Raw genomic sequence first — 19275 nt, forward strand, 5'->3', positions numbered from 1 at the left:
TTCTGTCCTTTATACAGATCAATGCAGGACAAGCAGGGTAAGTTCAATTCTGTCCTTTATATAGATCAATGCAGGACAAGCAGGGTAAGTTCAATTCTGTCCTTTATACAGATCAATGCAGGACAAGCAGGGTAAGTTCAATTCTGTCCTTTATATAGATCAATGCAGGACAAGCAGGGTAAGTTCAATTCTGTCCTTTATACAGATCAATGCAGGACACGAAGGATAAGTTCAATTCATTTTAGGAATATGTGGGAGAAAATACAAACAGAAAATTGTTATTTTTTAATCTAGAAAAACAAATTTATCTCTTCATCAGTTTTAATTATAAAAAATGGTTTTAACTCTATTTAACTCTATTTTATGGAGGGTCAATTAATATAGCTTGGACAACTTTAAATTATTACAGAGCAGTCTAAAAATTTTTTGAATTATTTTGCGTGCCGTCTTTTTTCACACTGTTCCCCCACAAAATGTCAGCGATGGAAAATCAGATTGTCTTAAAATCCTTATTTTAAAATATGCCTTAAAGATGTTATTATAAAAAATGTCCTACACTTTTTTTATTACATATTTGTTTTTACATATAATATTTGTTTTTACATATAATATTTTATTACATATTTGTTTTTACATATAGTATTTTTTATTACATATTTGTTTTTACATATAATATTTGTTTTTACATATTTGTTTTTACATATAATATTTTTTAGTTTATGAATTAAGGAAGCTTGAGAGAAAACTTTTCAATGCTTGGTGCAGGTACAGCTAATCAATCAATCAATCAATTAATCAATCAATTAATCAATTTATTTCACAAATCAAAATTAAATCCTAAGTATGGTAAATTATAAATTTATTTCAAAAGTATTCTAATTCAAAAACTACTTCTAAAGACAATTAATGCTTAGTAAAGAACTAAATTTTTTAAGAGCTGAAAACAAATGAAATTATTATATTATTATAAAGATGCAATGAAATGAAATGTAGATATGAAAGAGGACCCAAAGTAGAACCCCCGAAATTCAAAAATAACAAATCAATGAATCAATAAATCAACATTAATTATATCAATTTTAACTTTGATTTTTATTGATTATATTTTCTGTGTATAGGAGAATCTGCTATCCTTCTAGAAATATTATTGATTATAATGCCAGTATAGAGATAACTTTATTAATTATATTTTCTATCTATAGGTGGCTCTGCTATCCTTCTAGAAATATTACTGATGATAATGCTAATAGAGATACCTTTATTAATTGTATTTTCTGTCTATAGGTGGCTGTGCTATCCTTCTAGAAATATTACTGATGATAATGCCAGTAGAGATAACTTTATTAATTATATTTTCTATCTATAGGTGGCTCTGCTATCCTTCTAGAAATATTACTGATGATAATGCTAGTAGAGATACCTTTATTAATTGTATTTTCTGTGTATAGGTGGCTCTGCTATCCTTCTAGAAATATTACTGATGATAATGCTAATAGAGATACCTTTATTAATTGTATTTTCTGTCTATAGGTGGCTCTGCTATCCTTCTAGAAATATTACTGATGATAATGCCAGCAGAGATAACTTTATTTCTGTTCTTAAGGTATTTTATTTCATTTCTTTTTCTAATTTTTGAAATTTTTTTTTTTAATAATTACAGTTTTAATAATTACAGTTTTAATAATTACAGTCTGAAAAGAAATAAAGTAAAATCAGAAATATGTTTTGATAAATCATCAAACGGAATTATTTCTAAAATAATTTTAAAATTCAATTTAAAAATCAATGATATTCTTTAATATAGGTAGTTGACCAGAAACTCTTAGAAACCCCAGGTGAAAACTTAAAAGACAATTTTTAGAAAAGAAAGGCGTAGAAGTTAAATTCCCACCACCCCCGCCCGCCCCCTCACAAGGAACTAATTATTTGGTCTAGGATCGTTAATTTCCTCATCATTGATATTTTCCCACCAGATAAGGCCCCATGGGCAATCGAGAAAAAAAAGTGCCTCTAAAAATTTAGATTTTGAAAATCTAACATTTTTGAAACAGGGAAATCTGTGAAATCAAAAGTTTTTACAGTCTTTAAAACAAAGGGTTTTAGGTTAAGCAACTTTTAAAGGCTAAGAAAGGGGGGCTGGTAACCTAGTTATCTAATATTTAGTATTTCATATGTTTCGGCGGCTAGGAGCGCCGACCCCTATTTCACCGAATGCAGGATTGTCTTTTAATAATGATAATAATAATAATGAATTTTATTTCTTTAAGGTCCATACTTCCTAGCTGAATTCTCCGTAGTGGACTCTATATTTATCCCCTATGTAGAAAGAATGCATGCAAGTCTGTTTTACTATAAAGGTAGAAGAAACTTTGAACTGTGAGACCCATAAAACTGGGGAATATGAAGACCACTGTTTGACTAAATTTTAATGATTAATAAGTTAATTTTTAAAACTAATTGACTTGGGACAACAACAAATTCACAAATAATTGCTTTATTGTCGTCTTCTTATTCTACAGTTTAATGGGTCTCACTTAGTCACCGTTGATATTATTAAAAAAATATTAATTTGAATTTAATCCAATTTATGTTCTAAGGTCATGATGATTTTTTTCCAGTTAACTATTGCAACATGATAATCAATAAACTTATTTTTTAATTTATTTATTTATTCATTCAATTCAGTATTCACATATTTATTTGGTGTTAGGTATTCCCCCAAAGGTATTTTCCCAAGGGCGACTTTCCAATTGGCAATTTCCCAATTGTGAAATTTCTTCAGCGGCAACTTCCCAAAGGTTAAATTAGGCCTTCTGAGGCGCCGCAGACTGTAATAGAGGCCCAATGCTGTGGCTAGGATGGGCTAGGGTCCGAGCGCTGCGGCTAGGACAGACTTGGGAAGTTGCTGCTTGGGAAATTGCACATTTGGGAAGTTGCCGCTTGGAGGAAAAGCCAACATCATTTATTTAAACGGTTTAGTTATTTTTTCCATCAATCAATCAATCAAATTTATTAATTACTAGGGTTTAGTATGCGCGACAAAACTAAGTTTCCAGGCCTTACTGCTTGGTTTTCAGGCATAGAATCAAGGTACTAAGTTTGTTTGTGGTAAATATTTATCCACGTTTTTAAATATGTTCATGGAAATTCCAAATGCAGTACATACTACACACTCCTAAAATATTGTACATAAAAATGCTTGTACGTGTGTTCTGGTGTACTGGTGGAGAAGGGGTGGGGGGGGGGGAATATTCAAAGCTTAAGGGAAAAAAAAGGCCTCACCTTGCAAGATTTTATCAAAAAAATGATTTTTAAATTTTTAACTGTTTTTAACCTGCTGGAGAGAACATTTGGAGGAAGGATGATATAATTGTTGTTCAGAAATGAAAACAACTTTTTTAATATTTTTTTTTAGGGATACATATATGGGAACTCAGGAAGATAAAGCATATTTAATAGCATCATACTCCTTTAAAGAAACTGAAAAATAATTCTATTTTTTGTACATTTACTTGCACTGTACAGAAGGGCCCACAAAACTGTGAATAATAAGACGAATTTAAGACTAAGATACAAGTTTTTAATTGTCCAATGATTATGAAACACAGAAGTTGTGCAAATTTCGATTTTTTGATAAATGTTTGTCATCTAGCAAGCGAGATTATCCAACCTTAAGTATCCAATTTTGTTAAAAAAAAACGACCAAAAAATGTGTTGCTTATTTTGCTTTATCCTAATCCTTGCAGAGCGATTTCCACACTCATGTTCACGACCTGCCTCCTCAGATGGGAGGCTGCTACGAGGTACCTGGGGGCGAGGGGAGGGGGGGGTAGAATTGTCCTGAAACCGGGCTTCTCTCAGTAGAAATGTTGACACTGATCACATGACCAGTTTCCAACAAATGCCAATAATGATGCCGATTTTCCTTATCTGTTTTTAAGATCCTCGCTATATTCTTCTTTTTATTTTTACAAATGAAAAAAAAATTGTTTTACTTTTTGAATTTAGAACGGGACTAAAGAACAGGAGGAGTGTAAGAATCGAGTAGATTCCTGTACTGACTTCAGGTAAATATTTAGTAGATTCCTGTACTGATATTATGTAAATATTCAGTAGATTTCTGTACTGTTATTAGGTAAATATTTAGTAGATTCCTGTATTGGTATTAGGTAAATATTGAGTAGATTCCTGTACTGGTATTAGGTAAATTTTGAGTAGATTTCTGTACTGGTATTAGGTAAATATTGAGTAGATTCCGGTACTGATATTAGGTAAATTTTGAGTAGATTCCTGTACTGGTATAAGGTAAATATTGAGTAGATTCCTATATTGGTATAAGGTAAATATTGGGAAGATTCCTGTACTGGTATTAGGTAAATTTTGAGTAGATTTCTGTACTGGTATTAGGTAAATATTGAGTAGATTCCTGTACTGATATTATGTAAATATTCAGATGATTCCTGTATTGGTATTAGGTAAATATTGAGTAGATTCCTGTACTGGTATAAGGTAAATATTGAGTAGATTCCTGTACTGGTATTAGGTAAATAATGAGTAGATTCCTGTACTGGTATTAGGTAAATATTGAGTAGATTCCTGTACTGATATTAGGTAAATATTGGGAAGATTCCTGTACTTGTATTAGGTGCACATTGTTCAAAATCATTATCAGTATTTTTATGATTTATATGATTATTTATGAAGGACAACACGGCATTTGGTGAAATATTATTATTTCATCATCAAATCAAATATTTATTACAAGAAGATTTAATTACTATTGACAATATTATTATTACAAAATACGTTAAATCCTCATGAGATAAAAAAGAATCTGGTGGGCCAGGTTTCCCTTATTATTATCATTATTATCATTATTGAAGCCTAAAAAACAACTCGGCATCCGGCGAAATATCACTTTTGTCATTATTATCATTATTATCATTATTATAATTATTATCATTATTATCATTATCATTATTATCATTATTATCATTATTATTCTTATTATTATTATTATCATTATTTTCATTATTATCATTATTATCATTATTATCATTACTATTATTATTATCATCATAATTATATAACTATCACTATTATGATTATTATTATTATTATCATTATTATTAAGTCTACCAGAGAGCAGTGTGGAGGAGAAGGAGGAGAATAAATATTTAGCAGCTGAAAGAGTTCTTAAGTTCAAGGACTATATTTTACAGGTAGATTAGATACATTCATTCATTCATTCATCCCTTCATCCATCCTTTTATTCATCCTTTCATTAATTCATTAATTCATTCATTCATTCATTCATTTATTCATCCTTTCACGCACCCATTCATTCATTAATTAATTTATCCTCACTTTTATAGTTATATTTTGCATTTTTCATTCATACTATAATATTTTCATCCTTTCATGCATTCAAACTTTCATCCTATTATTTGGTTTATTCATTTATTAATCCATCCCGTCATTCATTCACTCTTTTCATTCATCCTTTATTTGTTTATTTATCCCTTCTTTTATTTTTTTTACTGAATTATTCATTTTATTGTAATTATTCGTATTTTCCTTGCTTCATCCATTTATTCATTTTCTCATATATCTGGTCTTCTAATCTATAAATCCTCTAATTCATTTATGAATAAATATTCAAATATATTTAAACTATTATTACACATAGTTCTTTTCTTCGTTGCCCCTTTTTTCAGGTGGGGCTTAGTCCCCACGGGCTTTGCCCCCCCCCCCTTGTACAGCCTCTGTAGCTGTTCTTTTTTAAACACTGAAGTCTTCTGAGTGCAAGTAAATCCCCAAAAACGTGCTTTTTTAATTTAACGTTCTGTGTCCAGGGGAAACCCTTTAAAACGTGCTCACTAACATGTAACGTTCTCTGTGGCAGGTGAACCCCTGTAAAGATGAAACTATTGATGAAGGACTAAGATGTGCTCTAACCTACCTACTTTCCGGTCAACTTATTACACCCCCTCCAGGTTTATCTTTCAAATTGTACATAGCACATTTTCAAAGCTATAAATGTGACATATCATTTAAAGTTATGAAAAGACGACTTTGGTTCCGCTTTTTATCGATTATGACTGAAATATCATAATATGTGCTGTATTATAATACAAGCTCGGAAACCCAGCGTTGCCCGGGTTACTTCCGCAGTTTACCCGCGCTTGGTCGTAAATTACGATTTATGCTGTTTTTCCCTACAAAAGTTAACCCACTCAACTTAGCATGCCAAAAACATTTCCGTGGTTCTCCCGAGCTCTCTAAGTAAATTTCGATGCAAATCGGTTTAAGGGTTGCTGAGTTATGATCAGACATCAAAACAAGCAAACAGAGAGTGCTGTTAAATATATTATATATACGATATATTGTAGGATGTGATGTTGGGCTACGGTACATAAAGGAAAGGATAAACGTACCACGTGATATGTCCCTGTGGTCAGCTAGGAGACTAAGGTATATACACTGTTGTACACTGTACACTGTACACTGTACACTGTATACTGTACACTGAACACTGTACACTGTACATAGCCTACACAGCCACAGTGTGACCCATCAAACTGTGGAATATGAAAACGACAATTAGAATCTAATTTGTTTTTCATGTTGTAATAAAGCAAATAGTTTTACAATAGCTTCAAAATTAACTAACCATCTATTTAAGTGAAATGGGTCTGTATAATGCAGGGGGAGGAAACGTCATGTATGTGTGTCTGTACGAATAGGGTGTGTGTAAGTAATACCGAACCGAAGGCGTGTACTGTAGGCATATAAATACATAAGAATTTCGGTATTTGTAGTTTACTTAAAAATAAGTTTAATATACATGAAATATATTATTTATACATTTAAGTAAACACTCAAGCCAAATTTTAATGAATTATATTATTCATATATTAGTCAACACTATAAAGCCAAATTTTAATGCAAAGAATATAATTTGATTGAAGTTTACAATAAACTACTCGTTATTCAAACTTAATTATAATTGACGACATTGTTCTGCAATTTCCTTGACTGTAGTCATGTTGTGTGTCTGTACCAAAGAGTGTGAGTGTGTAATAACGAATTCGTCTGCAAAGCTGTGCGACTAGCTTTCTCATGTCAGAACAGCGCCATTTTTCCCCTTTATTCTTATTCCCTGGTATAATGTAAACTGCATAATCGTTGTTTAACTATTATGTTCATTGAAATAATACAAATCATGACATGAGTTTAAAAGTGTCCTCAAATTCAAAAGTTTTATGTGTTACACACTTTACTGTGTACAGGCATCATAAAAGAAACGCCTTTTCAAATGGATAATGAATGAAAATCAGATAACAAGTTGATGTATAAATTAATTAATAAATTAATTAATGGTAGTAAACTTATCGATCTGATTTTCTTGCATTATTATAATCTCTTTATTGTATAGAGTTAATAATCCCTTTATTTTTTAGGAAGCTTTAAAGTTGATAATCCCTTTTTTTGTAATCCCTTTATTTTTTAGAAAAGGAAAGTGCTAGAGTTTATAATCCCTTTATTGTGTAGGGAAGCTCTAGAGTTTTTAATCCCTTTATTATCATCCCTTTATTGTGTAGGAAAGCTCCAGAGTTTTTAATCCCTTTATTATAATCCCCTTATTATAATCCCTTTATTGTGTAGGGAAGCCGTAGAGTTTATAATCCCTTTATTATAATCCCTTTTTTGTTCAGGGAAGGTCTAGGGTTGATAACTCCTTTATTATAATCCCTTTATTGTGTAGGGAAGCTTTGGAATTGACCGCTGCTGCTGCTGGATCAGGGACGGGTCAGCCTATACCTAGTGAGCATAGGCGGGATCAAAATCCCGCAAATTTCGGGAAAATTTAAAATATTCAGTTTTTATAAACTTGTGTTACGTTATGTTAAATGATTAATTCATGAATAAATATTTTTATAACTAAAGTTATCCTTTTTTTGTTTCAGAATAATATGATGAACGAAGTAAATGAATTGGACGGAAAGGAAAAGAAAGGATGGAACAGAATGGAAAAGAAAGGATGGAACAGAATGGAAAAGAAAGGATGGAATGGAAAAAACGGATTGGTAAAGAAAGGATGGGACGGAAAGGAAAAGAAAAGAAAGAAGTTGTTTTACTCAGTGAACTGAAAGCCTGCCTTAGTTTTGATCTTCTACCAAGAACAGGTCATTCATCTTTTTTATATCATTCATGATGAAATTTTAGTTTAGAATCGTCTTGGATTAACGCGGAGTTAACTCAATTTTGTTTTACTTATTGACTAAATCACAATCCAAAGATGTAGCAATTTGTTTAGTCCTTGTAGGCTGGAATTTACAATAGGACCCTTAAACAAATGAGGAAAATATCAAATAGATAGCAATGTAGAATTTGTACACTCTCAGTACAGTTGTATTCTTACGTCACAAGTGTCAATTCAGTTTTTGTGTCCGACAAAATCATCAATAATAGTGATAATTTTAGAATAAAGTGGTTTTCTTACAGTAAAATAAGTGCAATTTAATGTGTTCTTTAGTTTCTGTTTTTACACTTTTTTATTTAATCTTGGAAAACATGTCAATTAACTTGAGAAAATTTCGTTTTCCTTGTTATATTTGACACTTGTGACGTAGTGTATAATTGGTTAATTTCTCTGTTGCCACCTATTGTGATAATCTATTTGGGAAAATATAGAAATTTTTCTATCAGAGAAAGTGATAAATCCTGCCAATATCATTTTTGTTGTTTTTTTCTGCAAAAATCCGCAGTTTAGTTTTAAAGAGGAGCCACAATTTTAAATTATCAATTTTTAGATAGAGGAGCAAGGATATCTTTATAGGATTGTATCTTAAAATTTTTGAAAACTTTTTTATTTCGTCTTTATTAAGAACAGTAAGGATGATTTATCCTTATCTTAAATTGAATTTGCTAAAATACCCCTGAATATAGCTAAGCATTGCTCGTAAAAATGTTAACATTTATTTGAAAAGAAAATTGATTTTATTAATTTAAGGAGATGTAAACATTTGGATTGTATTTTTTGTCCTCCAGTAGTACATGAAGGAAACAGATAACTGCTGTTTAGTTGCGGAATTCAAGGCAGGGATATATATTCACCCCCCCCCCCCCGGACATTTATTTATACCCTCCCTCTTACTTTCATCCTAGAGTGCTTTATAGTTAAATAAATCATGAACCATCATGCATCAATTTTGATAATTTTTCAATTTTTTGTTCTTAATTTCAGTTGTCTGTAACTTGTAAGTACAAACATTTTTTTAAAAGTTGTCTAAGATTATCGATGAAATAAATCAGTAGATGTAATTAAACTTTCATTGATAAATATTTTCTTGAAAAATAATTTTTTCCCCATCCCCATTTTGACTATTTTTCCCCCGATGCTAGATTTTGTTTCTGGTTTTAAGCATCTTAAATGGTGTAAAATTTTGCCATTTCATGTCAATTTTTTTTAAATGTTTTCCTGCACATCATGGAAAATCATTCCCAATTGGGCCGGAGTAATTAATAAAAATAGATATCCCTTCAAAAGAATTTTTTATGAAAACATATGAATATATGTACCACTGAATGAAGGTTATCTGGTCCAGGAAAGGTCTAAGAACAAGAACTTGACCGAGTCCTTGACGCCGAGTACTCAAAAATACGACCACAGATCCCATTGATGTCATGATATTTATAAGGATGCTTATAGCAAATAAATATTCAAAAGTATTTAAGTCAATATTTACGAATATCTAGTACATCAAGATAAAAAATAAATTACATTTTTTTCTTTGGTCGATTTTTTCTCTTTCATTAGTTTTTCTTTGTTTTTATTTTCGACATTTTCTTCATTTTGAAATGTGGCCTGACTGGCTTCTTTTTCTGTATTTTTTTTTTCAAGATTTCTCCATTGTGTACTTTTCAGAATAAATGACTGTTCGCTTCTCTAACACTTTGTTCCTTAGATTGGTTTTGGTCTCAGGTATTTTAAGCTTTTTTTTAATAGTAAAGTTTTGATATTTTATAAAATTTTATAAAATTAATTTTTTCATTTTCTTTAAACAATTAGTTGAAAACCGTCAAACAGTTAAAGTGACTGTAGACGTAATTTCAAGTAAACCTCTGAGAAAAGAGTTGCCTGCCTGATTTACAACAATAACCTTGGAACAATTTTCTGAAAAGCAATAAGGAAGAAATTGTCGTTTTTTTAATCTTGAAAACAGATTATTTGCAAAGTTGTATTATGTTTCCACTGTGTAAATACATAGTCACTTGGATGAAGATCTGTTGTGCCGCAATATAAAATTATCAATTTTAAAAGAAAACATGAATATGTGAATTTTAAATGGGGGATACTTGAAACTACGTTGACAGTCTCTTTTATTTAAATTATTTAATCACTAAACATTTGATTTATCTTACTTAAAGGAGCTGTAAGTGTAATTTCCATTTATAGAGTGGCATGTCCGATTTACAACGATTCCGTTTAAACCTTTTCTCGATCAAAGATTTCGTAGATATTTTATTTGTAAAGCGGGAAATTAAGTGCCAAGAAACCGCGCGAGTGTACACTAGCACGGAGAGTACAGTGTACAATGTACATTGTAACCTCAAGTCTCCCGGCACTCAATCTTCAGCTATTCAAATAAAGGTATCCACCTTATCATTGTCCGGACAAATGTTTAAATGGTACTGTTATGAATCGAACATGCATGGAAGGTCACATGAAATTACGCTTACAGTTCTTATAAGTACAAAAAATGTTTTCTGTTCTTCTAATATAAAGCTGCAACTAATATTCTGGTGTTACTTGCAGAATGCAGATGGAGCGAAACTATCATTGTGATGAGTGTGAATACACAACAACAAGACCATCGTTTTTGAGGCAACACAAGGAGTGCAAACATGAAGGAGTAAGGTATCCCTGTGTTTATTGTGGTTTTGCAGCAACACGGAAACGTGAATTAAGACTGCACACGGAGGCAAAACACGAGGGAGTGAGGTATCCTTGTGATAAATGTGAATATAGTGCGGTTAAATTATCATATTTAAAAGAGCACAAAGACCGTAAACATGAAGGGGTTAAATACCCCTGTGACATTTGTGATTATACAACAACACGTTTGTTAGATTTGAGAAAGCACAAGGAGAGCAAGCATGAAAAAGTTAGATTTTCGTGCGATCAATGTGATTATGCCGCAACACGTTCAACACATTTGAAAGTGCATAAACAGAGTAAACATGAAGGTGTAAGATATCCTTGTGATAAATGTGATTATAACGGTACGTTCAAATCTGCTTTGAAAGTGCACATCAGAAAACATCATAGCGGGAAAGAGGAGCCCGTTGTTAACATTAAAGTTGAGCTGGATCCAATTAAATATGAATCTGAACCTGAACTTATGCAATGTGAACCTGATCTTGTAGAATATGAACCTGAACCTGATCCTTTGAAGCACGAACTTGAACCTGATCTTGTCAAACAAGAACCTGAACCTGATCTTGTGAAACAAGAACCTGAACCTGATCTTGTGAAACAAGAACCTGAACCTGATCTTGTGAAACAAGAATCTGAACCTGATCTTGTGAAACAAGAATCTGAACCTGATCTTGTGAAACAAGAATCTGAACCTGATCTTGTGAAACGAGAACCTGAAAGTGGAGATGATGATGATGAAAGAACTGGGATTGATCCTCTTCATGAATACTGATCGATTATAGACATAATTTCCATTTTTAGAATAGCACGTTTGATTCACAGTGGTACTCTAAACCATTTGATCAAGAATTAATAAGGCATGACATCCTTCAGTTTCCCTCTGAAAATTAGTTATATTAAATTGTGGTTTCTTTTTATAAATGTCTTACGGATTTATGCTATTGAGACAAGGAAGTAAAATGTTTAAAGATAGAAAAACGAAGAAATCTATCTCTTTGTTGCTAAGATTAAGAGGTTTCAGGATATAATATTTTCAACCTGAATGCCACTCTATTAAAGGAGGATCATTTAAATTTTGTTTTCGCTTTAGAGTAATTTCAAGTAAACCCTTTATTTAAAGATTTATCCACTGCACCCTTGAAACCTTTACGTAAGGTTAATTCTGTCCATTTCCTCCCTGCTCTCAGCAATTTAAAATGCTCGAAATAATGATTAGATAAAAGTTTAAAGGGTACCTTTGTGAATTGGACATTTAAAGGGACTGTAAGCGTTACTTCTAGTGACTCTCCAAACAAGGATGGCAATGTCTGATTCACAACAGTACCCTTGAAACCTTTATCTGATCAATAATGGGAAAGATATTATCTTTTTTCTAGATTAAAAGTGTGTTGTAGAGAACCCACAATTGAAAATAATCAGTTTTCGAATTTATGAACATTCATATCTAATTCATACTTGATCAGACAAAGCTTTTAAGGGTACCATTGTAAATCGGACTTTGCCATTTTTGCATAGAGGGTCACTTAAACATTACGCTTCTAGGCCCTCTAATGTGCACAATCTGATCTTAATGAAAAATTAGAGGGGGCAATTTCAGTCGAGTAGCTAAATATCTGATAGTTTGAAGTAAACTTTAGTTCAACATTTGTCAACAGACATCCATGGTCTTGGTTAATCTTGATTATATAAATTCAAATATTACATGTTTCAGAATAATGGTAAATAATTGTAGGGTGGCAGGATGTAACTCCGCCTCCACTGTAAAGCATAATCCCTTGAGCAGAGCTCAGATGGAAAAATGGAGTTTAGCAATAAAGTACAATCGGAGATTGCCAAACAAAGTGGTATATTTTAAAGTATGTTCCAAACACTTCTCGATGGATCAATATGATGGGTAAGTTCAAGTATTGAATGCAAGGAAAGTTATTTCAGAGGTGTACGCATCTTTTGTACTGCAGTGTACTGTCTCTGGGTGGTAATGTAAACACAAGACGGATGTCGAAGCCTGACATGGGATCCATCTTTCACATAAATAATCAATGAAATATTCTGGTCATAGGAAACTATTATGTGAATTATCAAAATGCAATGCTTTTAACCTCCTCGAATATTAGACGAAAACTGAGGCATCTATTCTTGTTTACAAATTCCGCCCAGAGAGAACTGGCTTCAATATGTACACAGAGTATACGCAACTGCAATTAACTTTCCTTGTATTACATTCTTTGGTAAGTTAGTTACTTATTTCTTAACATTGAAGGCACAAACACAAACTTGCACTCTTTTTTGGCTGTTGGGACATTTCATGGCAAGCCAATTCATGATAGACAGGACATATGTTACATAGACAGGACATTTCACAGACATTCATACGTTAGATAGACAGGAAATTTCATAGACAGGACATACGTTAAATAGACAGGACATACGTTACATAGACAGGACATACGTTACATAGACAGGAAATTTCATAGACAGGACATACATTACATAGACAGGACATACGTTACATAGACAGGAAATTTCATAGACAGGACATACGTTACATAGACAGGAAGTTTCATAGACAGGACATACGTTAAATAGACAGGAAATTTCATAGACAGGACATTTAATAGACAGGGCATTTCATAGACAGGACATTTCATAGACAGGACACTTAATAGACAGGGCATCATATAGACAGAACATTTAATAGACAGCTAGGGCATTACAAAGGCAGAACATATCATAGACAATGAAGATTTTACAGATAGACACGTTAACTTATTTATTCTGTCCAAAATTATCAATTTTATTTGATTGTAGATTTTTTTAGTGATCTTCATACGAGAAAGCGACGTATTACGGAAGCTTCTCTTCCTTCTCTTCCTGATAAAGAATTGGCTCCTCGTGAAGTAATTTATTTAAAAGAATCGGATTGTTTTTCGGTTTCATCAAAAATCAGAAAGGTGAACAGATGGAACTTTTGCTTAGATTTTGCTGGATAGTAGATAATTATATTAATTAAAGGGACTGTAAAGGAAAAATGAAAGGGGGCTGAAACCTAAGTTATTTAGGAGTTAATCGAAGCCTTTGCAAGTTTTATCTGATGTTCTCGATAAATTGAGAAATACCAAATGTTGTATAAAAATAGTAGGTTTAACAGATCATATTCAGCAAATACACAACCAATCTGAAAACAATTATATCCCAGAGGAGCCTAAGTAACTTAGGTTTGCTCCTATTATAATTTTGATTTTTGATTTTTAATAGATATAATTGATATGGATTCAGGGTTTCCTGTTCCAGGATTTTCCTCATAATTCTCGAGACTCAAATTATTGCTTTTACAAATTAATAAATACGTCTGTATCACGTGACCCGAACTATGGTCACGTGATCCGGACGTAATAATTATATTATCAATTATATCTATTAAAAATGAAAAATTATGAAATTCAAATAATAATAGGAGCAAACCTAAGTTACTTAGACTCCTCTGGGATATCGTTATTTTTTAGATTGGTTGCTGAATATGATCTGTTTAAACCTAAGAATTTTATACACAATTTGATTTATGCCGATTCTTGTAAAAATTTGACACAGTTTTTTTTCAATTTCTCGAGACAGGAACATCATATAGAACTCGCAAGGGTTTGGATCAACTCCTAAGTAACTTAGGTTTCCGCCTATACCCCCATTCGTTTTTCCTTTAAAGTCCCTTTAAGATTATGAATTTTGTTTTTAACCTGTAATTTGTTTTCCATTTCAATCTTTTCAATTGACTAGCTAAATTTTTAACTACAGGGAGTCCCAATAAACATGGGAATTAACTTGAATATCGTCTTTGTTTTCCGAAAATGGATAAATGACATAAAGTGCATAGACCACATTTTGGAAATCCCGAGACTAGTAGATTTCGGTGTTAAATGTTTTAAAAGTCATAAATCATACTTACTCCCCCAGGAGGGGAGGCAAGAGGACTACTGTCCCCCCTGCGTACGCGCCTTAACTTTGAAACTACAAAATTATATTTACTAAATAATCCTGGATGAAACAAAGACGGTATAGAAGTCGTCATTTAATTCCCATGTTTATTGGGACACCCTGTATTTGCAAGAAAAAAAACTTTGAATTTTAGGGGAATATTACATGATTTTTGGGACTTCCTTCACTATTACTTCAAAGAATAAATAAGTGATCTATTCTTTCAGGTTGATGGTACTATATCTCATAACTTGGCAGATCCAATTAAATATGAATCTGAACCTGAGCTAATGCAATGCGAACCTGATCTTGTAGAATATACACCTGATCTTGTGAAATATGAACCTGAACCTGATTTTGTGAAATGTGAACCTGATACTTATCTTGTGAAACAAGAACCTGAAGCTGATCTTGTGAAACAAGAACCTGAACTTGATCTTGTGAAACAAGACCCTGAACTTGATATTGTAAAACAAGAACCTGAACCTGATCTTGTAAAACAAGAACCTGAACATGATCTTGTAAAAAATGAACCTGAAAGTGGAGATGATGAAATTGATCCTCTTCAGGGATACTGATCAATAAAGTGATTTTTGTTCAACTGAAAGGGACTGTTCAATTTCAAGAGACCTTCTTTTTTAATAATAATATAGTTGATTCACAGTGGTGCTCTAAACCCTTTGATCAGGAATTAATATTGAATGCTATCCTTACATTTCTTTCGGAAAATTTGTTTAATTTAATCATGGTTTCTTTGTAAAAATGACATTCGGGTTTATGCTATTGAGACAAGGAAGTAAAATGTTTAAAGATAGAAAATAAAAGATTGCTAAGATTGAGGAGCGGTTTTAAACCTTTATGTGAGGTTTATCTTGTCAATTTCCTTCCTTCTATCAGCTGCATAAATTAGCAAGTCCTGTTTATCTGATCAATAATGGAGAAGATATTGTCATTTCTTTAGGTTTACAAGTGTTCAATACTGATAATTCCTATATATTTTCCTGAAGTAGAAATGGGCAAGTCACTTCTATCTATAAATTTAGCTTGTGTGTCTGTTTGTTTGTTTGTTTGTTTGTATCCATTAAACGTCAAAACGGCTGAACCGATCGGGCTCAAATTTTGTGTGGGACCTCACGTGACCCCAGGGAAGGTTTATGAATGATAAAAATTTTTAAAAAATGTGTTTTAAAGGTTTTTAATTTTGTAAAAAAAAAATTAAATTCTTGATAATCCGCGAATTTTTATTTAAAAATCCGCAAAACTTTTTTCTTCCTTGTTTTAAAATGTAAACAAAAATAACATGTTCACAATTTAAACATAAGATGGGCGCGAAGCGCCCTAACAGCCTAGTTTGTATAGAAACTACAATTTGAAAATAATCAGACAAAACTTTAAAGTGTACTGTTGTGAATCGGACATTTTCATCTTGGCATGGAGGTTCACTTGATATTTTGCTTTCATTTCCTCAATTATCTATATCGTAGGAAATTACGTAAACATTCTTTTAAGAAAAGATTATCAAAATAGTTGATAGTTATCCAAATATGGTGGTTACGGACAACTTAAAACATTTGAGTTTTTCTAAAATTTTGCAATTTTATTCAGTTTTTAAATTTTTCAAAGTAAATTACTTCATTTTTTTCATTTTTTAATTAAAAATTTATGAATTCCGACGGAGTTGTTAAAAATTTAGGTGGAAAGTTTAACAAATCGTTGTTAAGAAGTTTGTAAGTTATTTAGTATAATTTTTAAAACTCTTCATTTAGTTCAATAAAAAAAAAATACAGGTTATCTTATATAACGCAGAGCATCAAAATAGAAGAGTAGAATCATGTAACTTGAAAGAATACAAAATAAATATTGTAGGAAGATTTATTTTACAATTACCAGGCTACCAGCTTAACTTCAAGAGCACTAGCCTGGATAGAATACAAAATATTGTAGGATGATTTATTTTACAATTACCAGGCTACCAGCTTCAACTTCAAGAGCACTAGCCTGGATAGAATTCAAAATATTGTAGGATGATTTATTGTACAATTACCAGGCTACCAGCTTCAACTTCAAGAGAACTAGCCTGGATAGAATTCAAAATATTGTAGGAAGATTTATTTTACAATTACCAGGCTACAAGCTTCAACTTCAAGAGCACTAGCCTGGATAGAATTCAAAATATTGTAGGAAGATTTATTTTACAATTACCAGGCTACCAGCTTCAACTTCAAGAGCACTAGTCTGAATAGATGCAGGATTAATGCCAATGCAGTATAGAATATATTCGAGACAGGCCGGGTATATTTATGATATTATTAAAACCAAAAAAAAATCACACACTGTTAAAAATATTAAGAGAGCAACTAGATAAACCATCAAACCCATGGACCAAATCATGGAGGAAAATTGAAGCTCTGTTGGGTAATATTTTTAGATTTAAGAAAAAAAACATCTCTTACAATATGCAGTTACACAAAAAGCAGAAGCATATGTAATTAGTGTAGAAAGGCAACATTCCACTTTGAACTTTGGAATTGGGTTAAAATTCAAAACCATATTAATGACTCCAAATCAAGTAAAATTTTATGTCAAGTCAGGGGCGGAAATGCTCAACTGGGTAACAGGTACAAAAACCGCTTTGGATTTAAATATTATGTTCGCCCACTCTGCGAATTATTGGGCCCTCATTTTAAGTTGTCAGAGCCATATACTATATTTGAGTGCTCTATAGTTGCCAATCTCAGAAGATATTTAAATATTTCCAATTTTATGTCTGAGTTCAAAGCAAAAGGCTCAATAGATAATGTCCGGGTTTTACAAACTTATCTTGGCGGGAACGGTTCCACAGGACAAACCCTAATGGTTAGGGGTAGAAAGCTGGGTAAAATGATTGAAACATGGTTTACAGCTGTCCATGAACCTCATTAGTAACATGCATTCCAAGCCTTTTTAACTATAACAATTATCATTATTATAAAAATAACAGTGTTATATGGTTCAAACCCCTTCCAGCATACCTGACTTTATTTAACTAATAATTTGGTGAAATGGAAAGAGAACTCATGTAAACTGGACACAAAGACGACACCATAGTTCTCCCATTAAAATTAAAGGAATCTACAGAGCCCGTTCTCTCTATAGATAGTGGTCGTGTAATTCACGTAGTTTAGGGACATATGTTGGCCGCTAGATGTCTCATGCTAAATTCTTATCTGATAGATGGATAATTTCTCCGTACACTTGACGACCAATATAGGAGACGTCAAGTTGTCGACCGATGTAGTTTATGGAAGGAACGGCTTCAGGTAAAATAATATAATGAATTTTTACCGAAATTGGGTCAACTTCCCCTGGTCACGACTCTATGATACTCATTTAACCAATTAACAAACTCTGCGGAAGTGTGTACCGTAGTATCCATGCTTTTCTGGCATAGTGGCATACACACTGAATCTTTTAAAAATTTAGGCCAGATCAAATCTCATGTCATGTAGACCAGGGCAAGTGGTGGAGCTCAGCCCTGTTTTCATTGTATTTCAACCTATAGGTCGTTGTACTTTGTCTGTGGGTTGATCGTTAATAATGATTTTTACCATTACCATGACCAAACAGAAACACTTAGACAGATATAGCAAGATTTTAAAATGTTGCATTTGCCCCCCTAGGGCTGGGTAACATAGGATTAGAGAAAGCTTCGTTTATTGTCGAGTATTGTACGATTTGTTTTATACCCAAAGAGAATAAAATATATATTAGAGTGGAATTTAGACAATCCCTCGGTATGAATTTTGTCAGTCCCTTTCAGCCTGAAAGGGAGTTCAAAGTGTACAAATCATGTAAATGTTCACAAATTATATGCAGTAGAGTACATTACAGAGGCGCAACTAGGACTTTTCCTAGGGGGGGGGGCAATATATTATTATGTAATTATGTATATAAAAATACATATAGGTAAATAATAAATTCAATCTTCCACATTGAAAAAGGACAGATAATGTTACCTTTTCTTTTGAAGTTATTGAATTAATTATTGATCTAACCAACATTCATAATCTAAATTCATTTTCGATTTTTAGAACTTCTGTCAAAGAAGATAGATCTTGTTAGTTATCAAAAATGATAATTAATTAGAAATTTGTCAGGTTCAGAATTTTCTCTAGATTTGGAACTGAGTTTTTGCCACAAACTCAAATATTCTAATCCCTAAATCTTTGCACAGAGTGGTGTAAACATTTGATATTTCAACCTTGGAATATTTTACCAAAAGAATTAAAAGTTTGATATCTACGAGTACTATAAACTCAACACAAATAAAATACAGTTCATAACTTTTTTTACATTAAATGTTTACAATAGCCTTTAGCTTT

The 19275-nt window shown here is 32.1% G+C and overlaps 2 protein-coding genes across 4 annotated transcripts; both read left to right on the plus strand.

Moving 5' to 3' along the window:
- The first annotated feature begins 6 nt into the window (after nucleotides 1–6).
- LOC111713145 (uncharacterized) lies at nucleotides 7–7972 on the plus strand. Its single transcript, XM_023487951.1, has 13 exons — nucleotides 7–178; nucleotides 717–765; nucleotides 1531–1603; nucleotides 1805–1835; nucleotides 2268–2357; nucleotides 3024–3090; nucleotides 3416–3437; nucleotides 3747–3803; nucleotides 4009–4067; nucleotides 5135–5222; nucleotides 5906–5996; nucleotides 6393–6474; nucleotides 7769–7972. The coding sequence occupies exons 1-13, from the start codon at nucleotides 163–165 to the stop codon at nucleotides 7872–7874; spliced, it is 831 nt and encodes a 276-aa protein (XP_023343719.1). The 5' UTR covers nucleotides 7–162; the 3' UTR covers nucleotides 7875–7972.
- A 1627-nt stretch (nucleotides 7973–9599) lies between these two features.
- On the plus strand, nucleotides 9600–15577 carry LOC111713143 (RE1-silencing transcription factor B). Of its 3 annotated transcripts, none has more exons than XM_023487948.1 (5): nucleotides 9600–9988; nucleotides 10823–12208; nucleotides 12488–12839; nucleotides 13764–13896; nucleotides 15142–15577. In XM_023487948.1, the coding sequence occupies exon 2, from the start codon at nucleotides 10824–10826 to the stop codon at nucleotides 11715–11717; it is 894 nt and encodes a 297-aa protein (XP_023343716.1). In that variant the 5' UTR covers nucleotides 9600–9988; nucleotide 10823; the 3' UTR covers nucleotides 11718–12208; nucleotides 12488–12839; nucleotides 13764–13896; nucleotides 15142–15577. The 3 variants fall into 3 exon arrangements, with proteins under 3 accessions (XP_023343716.1, XP_023343717.1, XP_023343718.1); XM_023487949.1 differs by having other exon boundaries at nucleotides 10823–11769; nucleotides 12423–12839; XM_023487950.1 differs by having other exon boundaries at nucleotides 10823–11768; nucleotides 12439–12839.
- The last annotated feature ends 3698 nt before the right edge of the window (nucleotides 15578–19275 follow it).

This window comes from Eurytemora carolleeae, unplaced genomic scaffold (genome assembly GCF_000591075.1).
Source record: "Eurytemora carolleeae unplaced genomic scaffold, Eaff_2.0 scaffold1158, whole genome shotgun sequence".
In the NCBI taxonomy this organism is placed as follows: domain Eukaryota; kingdom Metazoa; phylum Arthropoda; class Copepoda; order Calanoida; family Temoridae; genus Eurytemora; species Eurytemora carolleeae.

Bases quoted from the DNA above. Each gene is read 5' to 3' on its own strand.
- LOC111713145 (XM_023487951.1), top strand. The intron at 3,091-3,415 runs GTACTAAGTTTG...ATTTTTTTTTAG, and splicing joins TTTTCAGGCATAGAATCAAG to GGATACATATATGGGAACTC. The intron at 4,068-5,134 runs GTAAATATTTAG...ATTATTATTAAG, and splicing joins GATTCCTGTACTGACTTCAG to TCTACCAGAGAGCAGTGTGG.
- LOC111713143 (XM_023487948.1), top strand. From the start codon at position 10,824: ATGCAGATGGAGCGAAACTATCATTGTGATGAGTGTGAATACACAACA.